The following is a 15217-nucleotide window of genomic DNA, read 5'->3' on the forward strand; positions in this document are numbered from 1 at the left end:
TCGCTGTAATATGCTTTGATATACATTTACATGTTTGTCATGTATCTTACTGCTTAAACTATAAATAAACTCTACAGCTACTCCGTAAGGGGCATCCAGTTTTCTCCACTTCTCTTGTCATTTCCTGTTCTCCTGTTCTTGAATATCCACAGGGTCGAGTCGAGTAATGACACCATCGAGCTCGGCTCGTCAATCAGAAAGCTGGCTCGAACTGGATCCCATCTCATTATAAGTGAGCTGGAGCCGACTCGCCAGCCTAAGCGGTCTAGGCCACCTTTCACGTCGTCCGTATTTCGCGTCCGTACGACTCGTCTGCCTCCGCGTTGCCTCAAGTCCCGCAGTTTGCACAGGTAACCATATATGTGCTTATTAAATGTAAATATTATTAAAATTTAATAAAAAAATGTTTTTTTTAATCCTGCCTAAGCCTAAATTCGAATCAAATCCCGCTCAAATTGCAACAGTGCATGGCTCGAGGCGGACCGCGTTGGGCTCTAAGCAAACGTGGTTACGCGTGTGGACTATGGCACTCGGACAACTCGGAGGCTAACGCCTCGCTCAGTCGCGGAAGGTGGCCCGGATTGCCGAGGCTCGCGAGCCGTCACAAGCATGTTTACAGTGGGACGAGTTCGACTTCGAGCTTGGGTTCGAGCCAGCTTTCTGAATGATGAGTGGAGCAAAATAAAGTCATTACACGACTTAACTCGACTCGTTTACACCCCTATGCATGTATCATTTGCTCTCTCTCTCTCTCTCTCTCTCTCTCTCTCTCTGTCTCTCTCTCTTCCTTTACAATAAATTTAATATTAGCATCAAGCCTTAATCTCACTACATGGGGAGACTAAATGAATGATTTTTCCATTGTGTCATATAAAGAGTCAAACTGATATATCATCGAAAAATTTATATCAGAGAATGAATAAAAGGAAGAGATTCCTAGACCACCGCCGGGCTTCCACGCGGCAGCCGACCGACGCTGGAGATCTGTCTGATCGCTAACTAACGCCGGAATTAAGAAAAGGAATAGAAGGAAGAGGCTCCTCCTCGACCGTCGCCAGACTTATGCCCGTCACTGGACTTCTGCCCAACCGCCAACTGACGCCAGACTTCTACCTGGCTACCAACGAACGTTGGACTTATATCCGACTGCTGATTAATGTTAGTTTTTCTGTTCGACCACCAATTAATGTTGGACTTTTACACTGCTTCTGATTGATGCTGGACCTCCGACAATGGTCTTTCCTATCATTGTCCTCCGTCAACTACGGTCCTTCAGAACTCTGTCGACAGAAAACGGTCCTTCCGACCTCGGTCGCCTATTGACTATGGTCCTTCTAACCTCTGTCGCCAGATAACGATCTTTATGACCTTCATCGCCTACCTACTATGATCCTTTCGACCAAACGAACACGTCAAAAGTGATTCTTTGTATTCCCAATATGTAATGTATTACATATGATGCACATCAAACCAAGGCCTTCCCTCCAAGGAAGTGCCTCATTTGTAATCGACTGCAAATAATAGTGGATTCATTCAAATTGGGCTAGGCCCTGTGCATGTGGGTCAGGAATTTTAACCATGACCCAACCCCACGAGGGTAACTGGGTTGACCCGACCTGACCTATTGATCCATTTTGAGCGGTTAAGGCGTTGAGCGCGCCGTTAGCAGACGGACGGCGAGCTCCCTCATGTCGTCGTCATTGCTTCTGATCCAACTATAAAAGTAAACCGACGAGCTCCTTGTCGTTGGCCCTTCTGTGTTGTTGCTTCTGATCCAATTGTAGATGAACGGTGAGGTTGGTCCGTCAGCCGCATAATAATTAGTTTTTTATTCCAATTATTTTTATTTATTATATGAGAGTATTTTAAATATATACGTTATGTGAATTTGAATTTATTTATAATAATACTTTAGGAAAATATTGCTCTACTATTATAAGAAAATTATAATGATTTATTTTAGTAAAGAATCAAATTGATGTATCTATATTATTTTTCAAAAAAGTGATATACAATTATGTTAATTTATGATTATAATCTTTTTATTTCAAAAGTTAATTTAATTATTTATTAGTTTTTATCAATATTAAATCATTGTAATTTAATTATATGGGCTAAATAGAATTATAAAAGTTAAAATTCATAGCATATCAAATATTTAAATGAATATATTATAAGTAGATAAATCATGTATGAAGTATCCAACATTTATGAGAATATCATAAATTAATTTTGATTTTGATTACTAAATTTTGAATAATTTTGCACGAGTCTTCAATTAATATTATTCCATTATGGAATGTTTGCAGCGGTAGAAAAATAAAGAGTTTAGTGATCTAATTTTGTACGCAGATTCATCACACACACAAATAAATGCGAGGGAGTGCGAGATTTATCTAAGACACTATAATTTTTATTTTTAAAAAATCCTGAAAATATAGAAAAATCATGATCTTTTTGAAATAATATAAATAATTGATGAAATAAATTATTATAAATCAATAAAACATTAAAAACTTAATATATGACCAGTGTAGCAAATAACAAATAAAATTTTATTTAAATATTCATACACAAATTTATTCATTTAAGGTAACAAACTCTGATTACCTATCATAATTTTTTTTTTCTTTTTTTGGACATACCCTCTCGGAATTTTCTCACCTCGATGGAAGTTGCCCACTTCATTTTGGAATTTCGGCATCCCATTTCCAACCGTCGGATCTATTCGAGAACGACTTAGTTGACTTTGTTCGAAATTAACGGCTCAAATCACTCGTATCATCTGAGAAGATATAAAGCATGTGGACAATCTGGAGCCGTTTGCGAAGCGCTTATCCAAAACAGCCAAACAATATTTATCAAATGACGGAAGGACCCTCACGCTTAAAACATTCGGGACGGTGTAAAAGGGATGTCGTTTATGAAATTATCTTTATTTATGTGGGTTGTAATGACATTTCAGCGCATGGATTAGGAGATTCTTTAGTATTTTATTCGTAACGGACAGAATATCAAGTGTGTGCTGGCGAACCCCCAGCTGCCAAAGAACGCGGTGTCCCATTCAACACACGAGCGCGGTGAGGTCGATTTCTGGGTCTACTTTATCGGTCCGCGTAAAGCTTCATCAACAAATTGCCAGCCTTGCAAACCCCCCTATACCGCAGTCGCTTTCCTCTTTTTATTTATATATAAATATAAATAAATTTGAATTGCAAAGATAGAAAATTTTAATCTTATCCTCTCTTCTCGCTCCTCATTTAATGCTCCAAGTCGCGGAGGGAGGGAGAGAGAGAGAAGTGAGAACCACCTCGAACTCTTATTTTTATTTTATTTATTTTTTATTTTTTGGCCAACTTGTAATTAAATCTTTGTTTTTAATATTAATTGAATGAACGCAGGAAGAGGGTAAGTGAAGCGAAACCGCCGCTCTCGGAACAGGAATTGGGAAGAAGAGAGGTGGAATAAAGAGAGAATCGTTAGAGAGAAGCTGCAAGGAGGGAGCAGAGAGAGAGAGGATTTCTTAGTAATCAGGAATATTTTGGTCGGTGTTTGATTAAGGCAAGGTTGTTTTTTCTGTATGAGATTCGTTGCCGTGTTTGTTTTGATTTTATTTTCTGTTTTTATTGAAATATATTTGTGTTTCGGGTGGAATTTGGCTTCTGTTTTTTGGTATTTTGGCAAGAATGGAAAGAAATCAGATGCGATTTCTTGTTCATGTAAGGCGTGAGGAGGGGGAGGAGATTAAATAGGGGGTAGGGGGAAGGGAGGAGGGATTTGCTTGCGATTTGTGGTTAATTGATTGATTTGTTTGGTGCAGCGGATCCTGTTCGATTGGGCAAGATGATGTCGAGATCGTACACGAACCTTTTAGATCTGGAGGCGGGGAACTTTCCGGCATTTGCTGGTGGAGGGTTGGGGACGGGAAAACGCTTACCGCGGGTGATGACGGTGCCGGGGACTCTTGCGGAGCTAGAAGAAGAGGAGCGGGCGAATAGTGTGACCTCCGAAGTGCCATCCTCGCTTGCGCAGGACCGAATCATCATCGTCGCTAACCAGCTCCCTTTACGGGCCAAGCGCCGACCTGACGGCCGGGGTTGGAGCTTCTCATGGGATGAGACCTCCCTCCTCCTGCAACTCAAGGACGGTTTGCCCGAAGATATGGATGTCATCTACGTCGGCTCCCTTCGCGTCGAAGTTGAAGGACACGAGCAGGACGAGATATCCCAAACTCTTCTCGAGCGGTTCAAATGCGTCCCGGCTTTCCTCGAGCCCGACCTCTTGGATCGCTTTTACCACGGATTCTGCAAGCAGCAGCTATGGCCGCTGTTCCACTACATGCTACCTTTCTCCGCGGACCACGGTGGCCGTTTCGACCGATCTCTTTGGGAGGCCTATGTCCTCGCCAACAGGGTCTTCTCCCAGAAGGTTATCGAGGTTATCAACCCCGAAGATGATTATGTGTGGATTCATGACTACCATCTTATGGCCCTCCCCACTTTCCTCCGCCGCCGCTTCAATCGCCTCCGGATGGGATTCTTCCTACACAGCCCATTCCCTTCTTCGGAGATCTATCGCACCCTCCCGGTGCGTGAGGAGATCCTGAAAGCCCTTCTCAACTGCGACCTGGTTGGCTTCCACACCTTCGATTATGCCCGCCACTTCCTCTCCTGCTGCAGCCGGATGCTAGGCATTGAGTATCAGTCCAAGCGCGGCTATATAGGACTCGAGTACTTTGGTCGTACTGTGGGAATCAAGATCATGCCGGTGGGTATTCACATGGGGCAGCTGCAATCAGCCCTCGCCTTACCGGATAAGGACTGGCGCATCTCGCAACTCCAACAGCAGTTCGCTGGAAAGATGGTCCTCCTAGGTGTCGATGACATGGACATATTCAAAGGTATAAATCTCAAGCTCTTGGCCTTTGAACAAATGCTGAAGATACACACCAAGTGGCAGGGCAATGCTGTCCTCGTGCAGATTGTCAATCCTGCAAGGGGAAGGGGAAGGGATCTTGAAGAGATCCAGTTGGAGATTCAGCAGAGCTGCAGGAGGATCAATCAACAATTTGGGAATGCTGATTACAAACCTATTGTCTTCATTGATCGGCCAGTATCAATCGAGGAGAGAATTGCCTACTATACGATCGCAGATTGTGTTGTAGTCACTGCAGTGAGGGATGGAATGAACCTTACACCTTATGAATACATTGTCAGTAGGCAGGGAATTGCTTCTGGATCGGATTCTGGTTCTGTTTCAGATGGTCCAAAGAAGAGCATGCTTGTGGTTTCTGAATTCATCGGATGCTCTCCTTCGCTTAGCGGGGCAATTCGAATTAATCCTTGGAACACAGAGTCGACGGCAGAGGCTATGAACGAAGCAATATCAATGAATGATGTAGAGAAGCAAGTTCGCCATGAAAAGCACTACAGTTATGTCAGTTCTCATGATGCTGCTTACTGGTCTAAGTCATTTATGCTCGACTTAGAGAGGACATGCAAGGACCACTTCAAGAAGAGATGCTGGGGAATTGGTTTGGGATTTGGTTTCAGAGTTGTTGCACTCGATCCGAATTTCCGGAAGCTCAACATTGATGGTATTGTTTCAGCCTATCAGAGGTCTAAGAGCCGAGCCATTTTGTTGGATTATGATGGCACGGTTATTCCACAGGCAGCCATTAACAAGACACCAAGTGCAGAAGTTATCTCTATTCTTAACACACTTTGTGGTGATAAAAAGAATGTAGTCTTTATAGTTAGTGGCAGGGGTAAGGACAGCTTGGGGAAGTGGTTCTCTCCTTGCAAAAACCTTGGAATTGCTGCAGAGCATGGTTATTACTTGAGGTAATTTGCAAATTGCATCAGAGTTGTAGATCAATCTTTATATACCCGTTAGATCCACATTTTTTAGATTTTAATCATGCAATAGATCTATCTAAAAAATATCTGTCATCTCTTATCTTGAGGTAATCTTGGTAAAGTATTACTTGTCCAGAATGGTTATTCCAGATTAAGCGCTAGCTAGATTATAAAAGTTTTGATATCTAGAAGTAATGGAGAAATTAGAAGAATGAATAGACTTAGGCTTCGTTTGGGACGGCTTTCATACTGCTTCTTAAAGCAGTTTTCTAGTAGAAAATTTTTAATTTTTATGCTAAAAAGTTGCTTTGAGAACCAGTAAGAAAGCCATCCCAAACGAAGCCTTAGCTAGTATATTACCATGATTTTCTAGCAAGATAACATTGAACCTAGCAAGATAACTGTAAAACTGCATTTTACAGTTGAGAATTCTATCGGAATGATTAAGTTTGCTATTTAGTTAATATTTTTTTTATCAGCGTTCAATGGAGCATCCCTTATTTATTAATTTCTGAACGTAGAAAAATTGTTTCTACCATTTTTACTAGACATGGATTATCATTTTATTAAACTATATGTTAGCGTTTCTGCTGCTTCATGGTAACATCAACATGTGTAACGTGAAATTTAGTAAAAAAATTTCTCCATGCTTTGAGCAGATCGTTTGATTAATAAGTTATGATGTTTTAGGTTTTATTCATATTTCATTTTTGATAGCTTCAAGCCTATCTTAATTTCTTTGCAGATGGAGTCAGGATGAGGAATGGGAAACCAGTGGCCAGAGTGCTGATTTTGAATGGATGCAAATGGCTGAGCCTGTAATGAAATTGTATACAGAATCAACTGATGGGTCCTCAATTGAGAAGAAAGATAGTGCTTTGGTGTGGCACCATCAGGATGCAGACCCAGACTTTGGATCTGCTCAAGCAAAGGAGTTGCTTGACCATCTGGAGAGCGTTCTCGCTAATGAACCTGTGTTAGTCAAGAGCGGCCAGTTCATTGTTGAAGTCAAACCTCAGGTCTTGTATCTCCTCAAAGAACATTTCTCTACTCATCAACATTTAGGCTTCGTTTGGGGCAACTTTTTTACTGCTTTATAAAGCAGTTTTTTAATACAAAAAAAATTTAATTTTTATACTAAAAAACTACTTTAAGAAGCAGAAAGAAAATCCTCCCATTCGTTTGGGATGGCTTTTTTAATACTTCTAAAAGATTCTTTAAGAAGCAGTAAGAAAGCCGTCCCAAATAATAGAAATTATTAGGTTCGGACACCTAATAGAGAGAATCATTCGGATTTTTCTCTGTCTACAGTAAAAGCTCAGTTAAAGCGCAGCTGCTACAGTAACAGCGCTTTGACTGCACTTTTACTGTAGATAACAGCGCTTTGACTGCGCTTTTACTGTAGACAGAGAAATACGGATGATTCTCTCTCCGGTGTTTGGACCTAATACTTTACCCCCAAACAAAGCCTTATACAACAATGTCCAATCTATTCGGTGTCTAATCAACATGTAATCTCTTCTTGTTGGCATTTTAGGGTGTCAGTAAAGGTATCGTTGTGGAGAAGATCTTATCCTCAATGGTTGGAAAACATAAGCAGGCAGATTTTGTGCTATGCATTGGTGATGATAGGTCCGACGAGGACATGTTTGAATGCATAAGTAATTCTCTATCAAAGGATCTGGTGGCACCCAACACATTGGTATTTGCTTGCACCGTTGGCCAGAAACCGAGCAAAGCAAGGTACTATCTCGATGACACTGTCGGCGTAACGAACATGCTCGGAGCTCTTGCAGATGCCACCGAACCACCGCCACCTTCATTTGATTCTAAACCAGAGTCTTCTTCCCTCCCAACTGAATTCAAATCTGCACAATCCTCCACATGAAGTATTTGCTTACAAAACTCAATTTTGCTGATGAATATGGAGTTCAGGAAAGAAGATGATATAGATATAAATATTATATATATACAAATATATATACTTGGCTCTTGATGGAACTTGTTACATATCGACGGAACATTTGAAGCCCAAACAGGTTCGCTTTCTGATTGCTAGCAGTTTTTAATTATCTTGACAGATGGATGATTCTTTTAGTCTGTGAATAGGAAATGACGCTACTACAGAAGAAGCAGATTTCTGTTTTTTTTTTCCTTTTCACTGCCAAATTAGGAGTATTTCTGGTAGGTAGAACGCCTCTATTGAAATGATTTCGCTATTCAACTTGTGCAATGATGGTTGGAAGCCTGATTTATTGACAAATGGTTGTGGCATCTTCTGATTTATTTTTTATTTTGTTGCCCATAATTAATATAAACCGCGAGTTTGTCCTTTTTTGTAGGAATTATATTCCATAATTTATTTTTTTTGTTGATTTTTGCTCTTTTCTAGATCTTTGACAGACATTACCTTCTCTTTTATTTTCTGTTTTGTGAACAATATGGAAAGATAGTGAAAGGAAAGGGAAGTCTTTGTTGTTATTTTGTCGCATTTTTACCTAATTTTTGCTTGGAATTAGAAACAAAATCACAAGTAGCTATTGTTCTGTGTGTTGTAATGCATGCAATGTGTGATGAGATTGGATACTCTGGGCGAGTACGGTTGGGAAACCCCTCAACAAGGATGAATTATTCTGTGCGGACGTCGAACGCCATTCAGAGCAATGAAAATGCTTCACGTTACCCTCCTCGGTACTGGATGATGTGGCTGCACTTGTTTCGTCTCTAGACGAAAAGTTGTGTCTGATGTCCGTATAGAATAATCTCTCTCCTCAACAAGTGTTCTATTCCCCTCAAGCGGCATCACATCTTGAGTGGGACTCAATCAACTGCGGGCTTGAAGGTTTTTAAGGTGTGTGTCTCTTCTAGGTCAGCCGATGATGCCAAGTGTCCTTTCGGGGGTGACATACCCGGAAAAAAAAAAAGATTGGAGTGCACAAACCCATGTGATAAAACTGTCCATTTTCTGCATTCAGCTTTGAAGTTTTGAGTCGTCAATTTTAGGAGGGTGATGCTACGAGAAAAACGTTTTTGAGGAATTTAATGTTTCTCAAAGTTTGATCCAGTCTACCAGAATAGACCAATGGCTTGCTGGGAAGACGAAGAGATTTTGGAAATTTCATTCTAAAATGAATAAATATGTTTTATATATATAATTACAGCTGGAGGATGAAGAATTCGCCCCACAAGTAGTACGATGTTGTTATATTGCCAGCTTTCATTCTTATATCAAAAGTGTCCTCTGTCGCTATGTATATGTTCTTTACTGACGGTGCCATAATTTTTTTTTAAATGATTTATAAATTGTTTATTTTAATAGTATCCAGGTATTAAAAACAGGATCAGAAGGGCCGGTTCAACTGCGGCATCTTACTGAGTTTCCCCATCATCTTTTAGCAACAAGCCCTATTAATATTTGTAATTGATATTTATAATTTTGAATTATGAAAAAATTTTAAGTGATAAATTACATATTTAAGTGAAAAAATTATAATATTAAAGGCTGATTGAAGATACAGTGATAACATTTGAATTTAGGGGTTTTTATATAAATAATATTTAAAAATATTATAATTACATGTCTAAAATAAATTATACTTTTTTTATTTTTCTATTTTGTAAATATTATTTCACTCATTAAAAATATTACTCCGTCAACTCTTGTGAAAATCCTTAAATTCATGCCGACCAGCCTGTGGTGAAATATCACAAAGGGCATGTGAAAGTATCGGATGATATTTTTAGAGAAGTTAATGGAGCAGTATTTTATATGAGTTAAATATTATGAAGGTGTTAGAAAAGTAAAGAGTGTAATTTAGGTATTAGGTATGTAATTACAATAATTTTCGATGTTATGTTTGTAAAAATCCCTTGAATTTAATTTGTCTTGAGAGGGGTATTTTTGAATCTCAAATTAACCATCTAAGCATTAAGAAAAGAGCAGAAAATTCTAGAACATGAGGATGATAAGCGGGATCATTTGTATTTTAAAAATAATATTAAATTATTTATTTTAAATATAAAAAGGAATACTAAAGTGTTTAAAAAAACCTTAGGGACACTCTTCCAGGTGCAAACCTTCACATCCTACCCTCCTTTGATGCCATCGATCGAAGGAATTTCCCCGTCGTCGTCTTCTTCCATGGCGGTGGATTCGAGTTCCTCTTTATCGACAACTACTCTGATCTCTTACGCAAAACCTCTAAGTTGCTCGATATGACTATGGCATATCGGCCACAACCCCCTCCGATTCATCGATTTTGGCGGAATCGATGCCGTCGCCAGGTATCTTGCCGATTCCTGTGTTACTTACATCTCTTCATCGCATCATGCAGCTACCATGGTCTTCTTTTCTTCCTCCCTTAGGTCCTTCAATCCGTAGATGCCTCTTTGTTTATGAATAATTTCTTGTTCCTCTCTTATATTAGTGCATCTTCTTCTGCCAGTGGATATTAATAGAAGTTACCCGCAGCTTGCTATAAAGAAAAACCACTAAAGATTGATCTTAAAGATTGGGGGAGATCGATGACAATCGATTTGGATTTTGGAAGGTTGATTTTCTTTGTTCACAATCTCAGTTATCTATATTCGCAATTACAGGTATCTAATATATCTATTCGATGCTATCGATGATTTAATTCGTTGATTTTCATGAATTAGATTGACAATGAGAAGTAAATAAAATATATGGATAATCACATTACTTCGACTCGGTTTAGAAGCTCATAAAATTTTTATATTAGGTGTATTATATTAAGGGATGATGTTTAGTAGCTAATTTTTTTGTATTATTAGCTTTTAAGATTTAAAAATAAGGTGAGAATGGGCAATTAAATGAGATGAGGGTGTTGGATTTAAACCATCACATAGAACCATTTGTTAAAAATGCTAACTATTTTTTTTATATATAATTTGAATGAGGAATAATTTAAGTAAGGTGATGATAGGCCAACGACTTGATTATTCTTGATGATCAGATACTTACACTGAACTAAAAGTCAAGTGACACGAGATCAATTTAATCATTTTTTTTAATAAAAGGAGAGACCAAACAACCGAGAAAATTAGATTCAGATGTTAGGTGATAAGTATCAAATGCCACTAATTAATAGGCATAAGATGTTGATCGACAAGAATGTTGAATATTGAGCGATGGTGCGCTATCAACTTAGTTGTTCTTCGCAGTGGATGGGAGATTTGATAACTAGGAAATAGAGTCAAATGTCTATTAATTAGTGGAGCTATAGTCATGATTTAATCCTCAAATTTTGTTCAAATTTTATGAGTCAACTCACCGTCACTTTGAAAACCAATATTAAAGAATAAGTAATGTCGGGATGTTACGATTATCACAATTAAAGCTCTCAAAAACACATCTTAAGGGTCTATTGGGAAACCTCTTTGGAGCTCATTCACAATTTCCTCTTAGGTATTCAAATTTTCTCATGTAAACCTTGAATAATATAAATCCGCTCATAAAATCTTAAATGTCGTCTTTAATAAACATTAAAGACTCGAATATGTTATAATGCAACAAATGAAGATATAAACCAATTCATGTAAGTTGTGGCATCAAACTCATATACAAACTAATGCAATTCATAATGCAAGATATGAGCCTTCCTCTACAGGGTTGAAAAAACAAAAGAAAATAGTTAACCTAAATTTTTCATAATTAAGGCTATAATTTATATTTTACTTGAGAGGTGAAACTTCTTAGTTAACTACTCTCTTAGTTCCGAAAAACTATTGTGTTCGGACAGGGTACCGAGCATACCGAGCGGTTCCGAGCTCGGTACCGAGCGCCCAGTGATGTGAAGCTTTTTTATTGGTCTCTGGATGTGTTCGGTGTCCGGACACAAAAATTACTCCTTAGTTCATAACCTACCTTTAGAAAAAACTTTCCCTCAAGTTGACTTCATCTTTCCATATCTTCAGGGCTGGTTTGGTTTATTGAAGATAGGAAAAAAAAAAATGTTAAAATGCATCTATTTCCTCTTTTTTAAATTTATTTTGTACTTCAAAATAAATCATTCTAATGATTTTGAAATTTAAAAGGTCATGTTAGTTTTTTATTACGCCCAATCAAATACTAAAATTAAAAAATAATCATTTATATATGTCATAAAGTAAATATAACTAAATGCTAGGTAGAACAGTGCTCTTCAAACCAATTTTGCTCCACACACAATAATTTCATTATAATTTGCTCTTTATTTTGTTATGTTTTGTAATTTATGCAAATATTTTGTACAATAATAAAAATATATGGAATTTGTATTTTGGCGTTAATATTGATGAACTTGAGAAGCATCACTCTTCCAAATATTATCTTTTGGAGCTGTGATCAATAAAGTTATAAGATAAACGCTTGCACGAAAGTTATTATCTGTGATGTATTATTTTATTTATTTACTTTAATGAATATACAGTTGTGTTTCATTTCAAAGAAATGAAACAAGGAGATAATTTTTTTTTTTTAATTATTCAACCTACATTTCTCTATTTCTTTTCTTACTTTCTAAGTTGTTGTGTCCAGGAATATTCGCGAGACAGAGAAAAATGAAGTTTAGCGTCTTAGCATTGTACGAAGATCCAGCACGCAAGCAGAAAGAGAGAGATCAAGACACCCGATCTTTTTTATCTGGAAAACCCGAAGAGGGAAAAACCACGGAGCCTCGCCCATGTGAAAAGATTCCACTAAACTTGACTGAATTGCAAGGGTTGACCCGTCCCTCGATTTAGAGGTGGTCAGATTACAGTAATTTGAAGAGTTAGTCAAAGGACCGATGACGGTCGTACAAAAATCCGACGGCTTTTATGCAGAAGTTTGGCTGACAAGGTCTGATGGTGAACGGCGGCCACGCGGTGGTCCGACGATGGCCTAGCTGAAGTCCAACAGAGGTCGGCGGCCGGGCTGTGGTTCGACGATGGTCGGCGGATGGGCAGTGGCCCGACGAAGGTCTGGCAGAAGTTCGGCAGCGGCCGAGCAGTGGTCCGGCGATGGTCGGCAGCCTGGCGGTGGTCCAACATAGCTCGGGATGAAATCCGGTGACGGTCGGACTGCCGGTAGTGGTCCGACGTCGGCCGGCAGCCAGGCGGTGGTCCAACGTAGGTCGGGCTGAAGTTCGGCGGCCGGGCGGTTGTCCGACGAAGGTCAGGCTGAAGTCCGACGACTGTCGGTGGCTGGGCAGTGATCCATCGGCGGTCGGCAGCCGTGCGGTGGTCCGACGTAGGTCAGGCTAAAGTGCGGTAGCGGTCGGGCGGTGGTCCGACGAAGGTCGGGCTGAAGTCCGACGGCAGTCGGCGGCCGGACGATGGTCCAACGAAGGCGGTCGACGGCTAGACGGTGGTGCTAGAGCTCTTGAAGCTTCAGAGCTCTCCCTAATCTCCAGCCAAGCTGCCCCTCATGTAGAGAATGGGGGTCTATTTATAGATTTTCATGCAGACATTGCTAGTGTCGAGCATCAATGTTAAGGTAGTGTCAGAGTTTTATGATGAGATGATTTCGAAATGTCGATTTTATAATGACGTTAGACGTCAATATTGAGAGGACATCATACAATATTGTGAAACCAAAGTTTTGTCCTGCCGAAGAGAAATGAAAATGAGAATATTCGATGAAAGGGGTATTAAATGCGGGCGATTGATTTGGTCTTATGGATAAGAAATAAGAAGTTTAGTTTAATATTTTAAATAAATACAAATTTTAAATACAAAAAAAATATATTTTTAAAAATTCATAAAATATTTAAAACACGAGTGTCGGATACGCGTGTCCAAGTTGTATTTAATATTTTTTTTATTGGACACGCTTTTGACTTGTCCGACACTTGTTAGAGGCGTGTCAGATACTTTTCGTGTCGGACATTACACTCCTCTTTAAGGAGACGTGTTGGTGCATCATATATTGGATGCAATCCAAATGTTTAAATCTAATGCATGCTACCAGAAATATGGTATTTATTTATTTATCATACTTGTTTGATTGCCGAGTAAAATGTGATTTTCCGTCATTATTTTTATCTTTAGTGATATTTTCTTCTAAAATGTAATTAAAAAAGTTATTTAATCACTGTTTTATAACTAATTATGTTAAATTTTTTTGCTCAAATAATTTATTTCCATGCTTTTAGTGCATATAGGATTAGAGATATAACTAAATATGTCCTATTTAGTCACACATTTTAATAAATACAACTATTTTTTTTCTAGTATTTAATCATAGTCTTAAATAATGCTGGTTATAACTTTGAATTATAATAGTATTAGAATAAATGGAAAATAAATTTAGGCCAATTTTTTCAAAATGGTTATTCTAATTAATGGAGAAACGATGAATCTTGATTTGCTATTTCTTCACAATACCAGCCTGAATGAGAAAGGTGGAGACATTCTTCCTCTGATCACCTTGGAGTTGAATGACCTGTCCAAGCTCTGGATCCTCCACAGCAGTACCATTACAGCAGAATTCTTTCTTCAGGTCTTTTAAGATCTTAGATTTACTGTACTCTTTCTTCAGCCCCAGAGCAGTTGTCAGGCTTTTCCTCCCATTACGCTGCTGAACACGAATTTGCACGTACTCCTTTGACCCATCACCAGCATTATCAGCATTAGCCTCAGCAAAAGGATCAAAGGAAGCAGGAATCTGATCGTCGAGATCAGACATGAACCTTGCTTTTTGGAGTACAGATGGGAAGCAACAGAACTAAAGTTTTCCCTCACAAGCATTAGCAACCAGATCTAGATGAAATCAAGAAGATAAATTAATTCCTGCCTTTCTTATAGACTGAAGTAAATCAAATCAAGAGAAGGATATTTGTTTCCAAACAAATTATTCAAAATGAATCTCTAAAGTGATTGGATTAATTTCTCATTGGTATTTACATGCAACATATATAATATTTTAGGCATCATAATGGTATTCTATCATATTATTGAAAGCGTATTTGTTTTTCCGACGTCATCACTTTTTGTTCGGAGATTCCTTTGAGTTAGACTGATGATAGGTGTATGTTATATTTGTGTGTTAAGGTCAATCAATTCTTAATGGGAACTTAAATCGAATAATTCAAAGATTTTGAACCGACTTGAACTAATCATATCTTGATACTCATCAAGCATTGAGTCAAGTAAAACTTAAATCATCTAAGACCGAATGTTGCCAATAAACTCATTGGCCTTACTCAACCCTTAATACTAGGCTATTGAATTGTTCTAATAATTGGGAGGTCTACTATTCACAAGGCTGCTCACATAAGGAACCTAACTACTCTTTTTAAGAGCTTATCAGCTAATTAGGCTTTTTAACCAAAACAACTCATCAAAGATATTTTCCCTCTATTTAGACTTGTATAAAG

General features: G+C 38.5%; 2 protein-coding genes and 1 long non-coding RNA gene across 4 annotated transcripts; 2 read left to right on the plus strand and 1 right to left on the minus strand.

The window, feature by feature from the left end:
• The first annotated feature begins 3171 nt into the window (after positions 1 to 3171).
• Positions 3172 to 8233, plus strand: LOC110115679 (probable alpha,alpha-trehalose-phosphate synthase [UDP-forming] 7). Of its 2 annotated transcripts, none has more exons than XM_020848987.2 (5): positions 3172 to 3299; positions 3402 to 3566; positions 3821 to 5843; positions 6604 to 6877; positions 7396 to 8233. In XM_020848987.2, the coding sequence occupies exons 3-5, from the start codon at positions 3844 to 3846 to the stop codon at positions 7744 to 7746; spliced, it is 2625 nt and encodes an 874-aa protein (XP_020704646.1). In that variant the 5' UTR covers positions 3172 to 3299; positions 3402 to 3566; positions 3821 to 3843; the 3' UTR covers positions 7747 to 8233. The 2 variants fall into 2 exon arrangements, with proteins under 2 accessions (XP_020704646.1, XP_020704647.1); XM_020848988.2 differs by having other exon boundaries at positions 3402 to 3561.
• Positions 8234 to 9919: 1686 nt separating this feature from the next.
• On the plus strand, positions 9920 to 12662 carry LOC114579716. The gene is made up of 3 exons (XR_003700873.1): positions 9920 to 10142; positions 10304 to 10457; positions 12397 to 12662. It is a non-coding gene; the product is annotated as an uncharacterized LOC114579716 (long non-coding RNA).
• A 1530-nt stretch (positions 12663 to 14192) lies between these two features.
• On the minus strand, positions 14193 to 14632 carry LOC110115686 (protein translation factor SUI1 homolog 2-like). The gene has a single exon (XM_020848994.2). The coding sequence runs from the start codon at positions 14524 to 14526 to the stop codon at positions 14209 to 14211; it is 318 nt and encodes a 105-aa protein (XP_020704653.1). The 5' UTR covers positions 14527 to 14632; the 3' UTR covers positions 14193 to 14208.
• Between the last annotated feature and the right edge of the window lie 585 nt (positions 14633 to 15217).

The sequence above is a fragment of the Dendrobium catenatum genome, unplaced genomic scaffold (genome assembly GCF_001605985.2).
Source record: "Dendrobium catenatum unplaced genomic scaffold, ASM160598v2 fragScaff_scaffold_621, whole genome shotgun sequence".
Taxonomy (NCBI): domain Eukaryota; kingdom Viridiplantae; phylum Streptophyta; class Magnoliopsida; order Asparagales; family Orchidaceae; genus Dendrobium; species Dendrobium catenatum.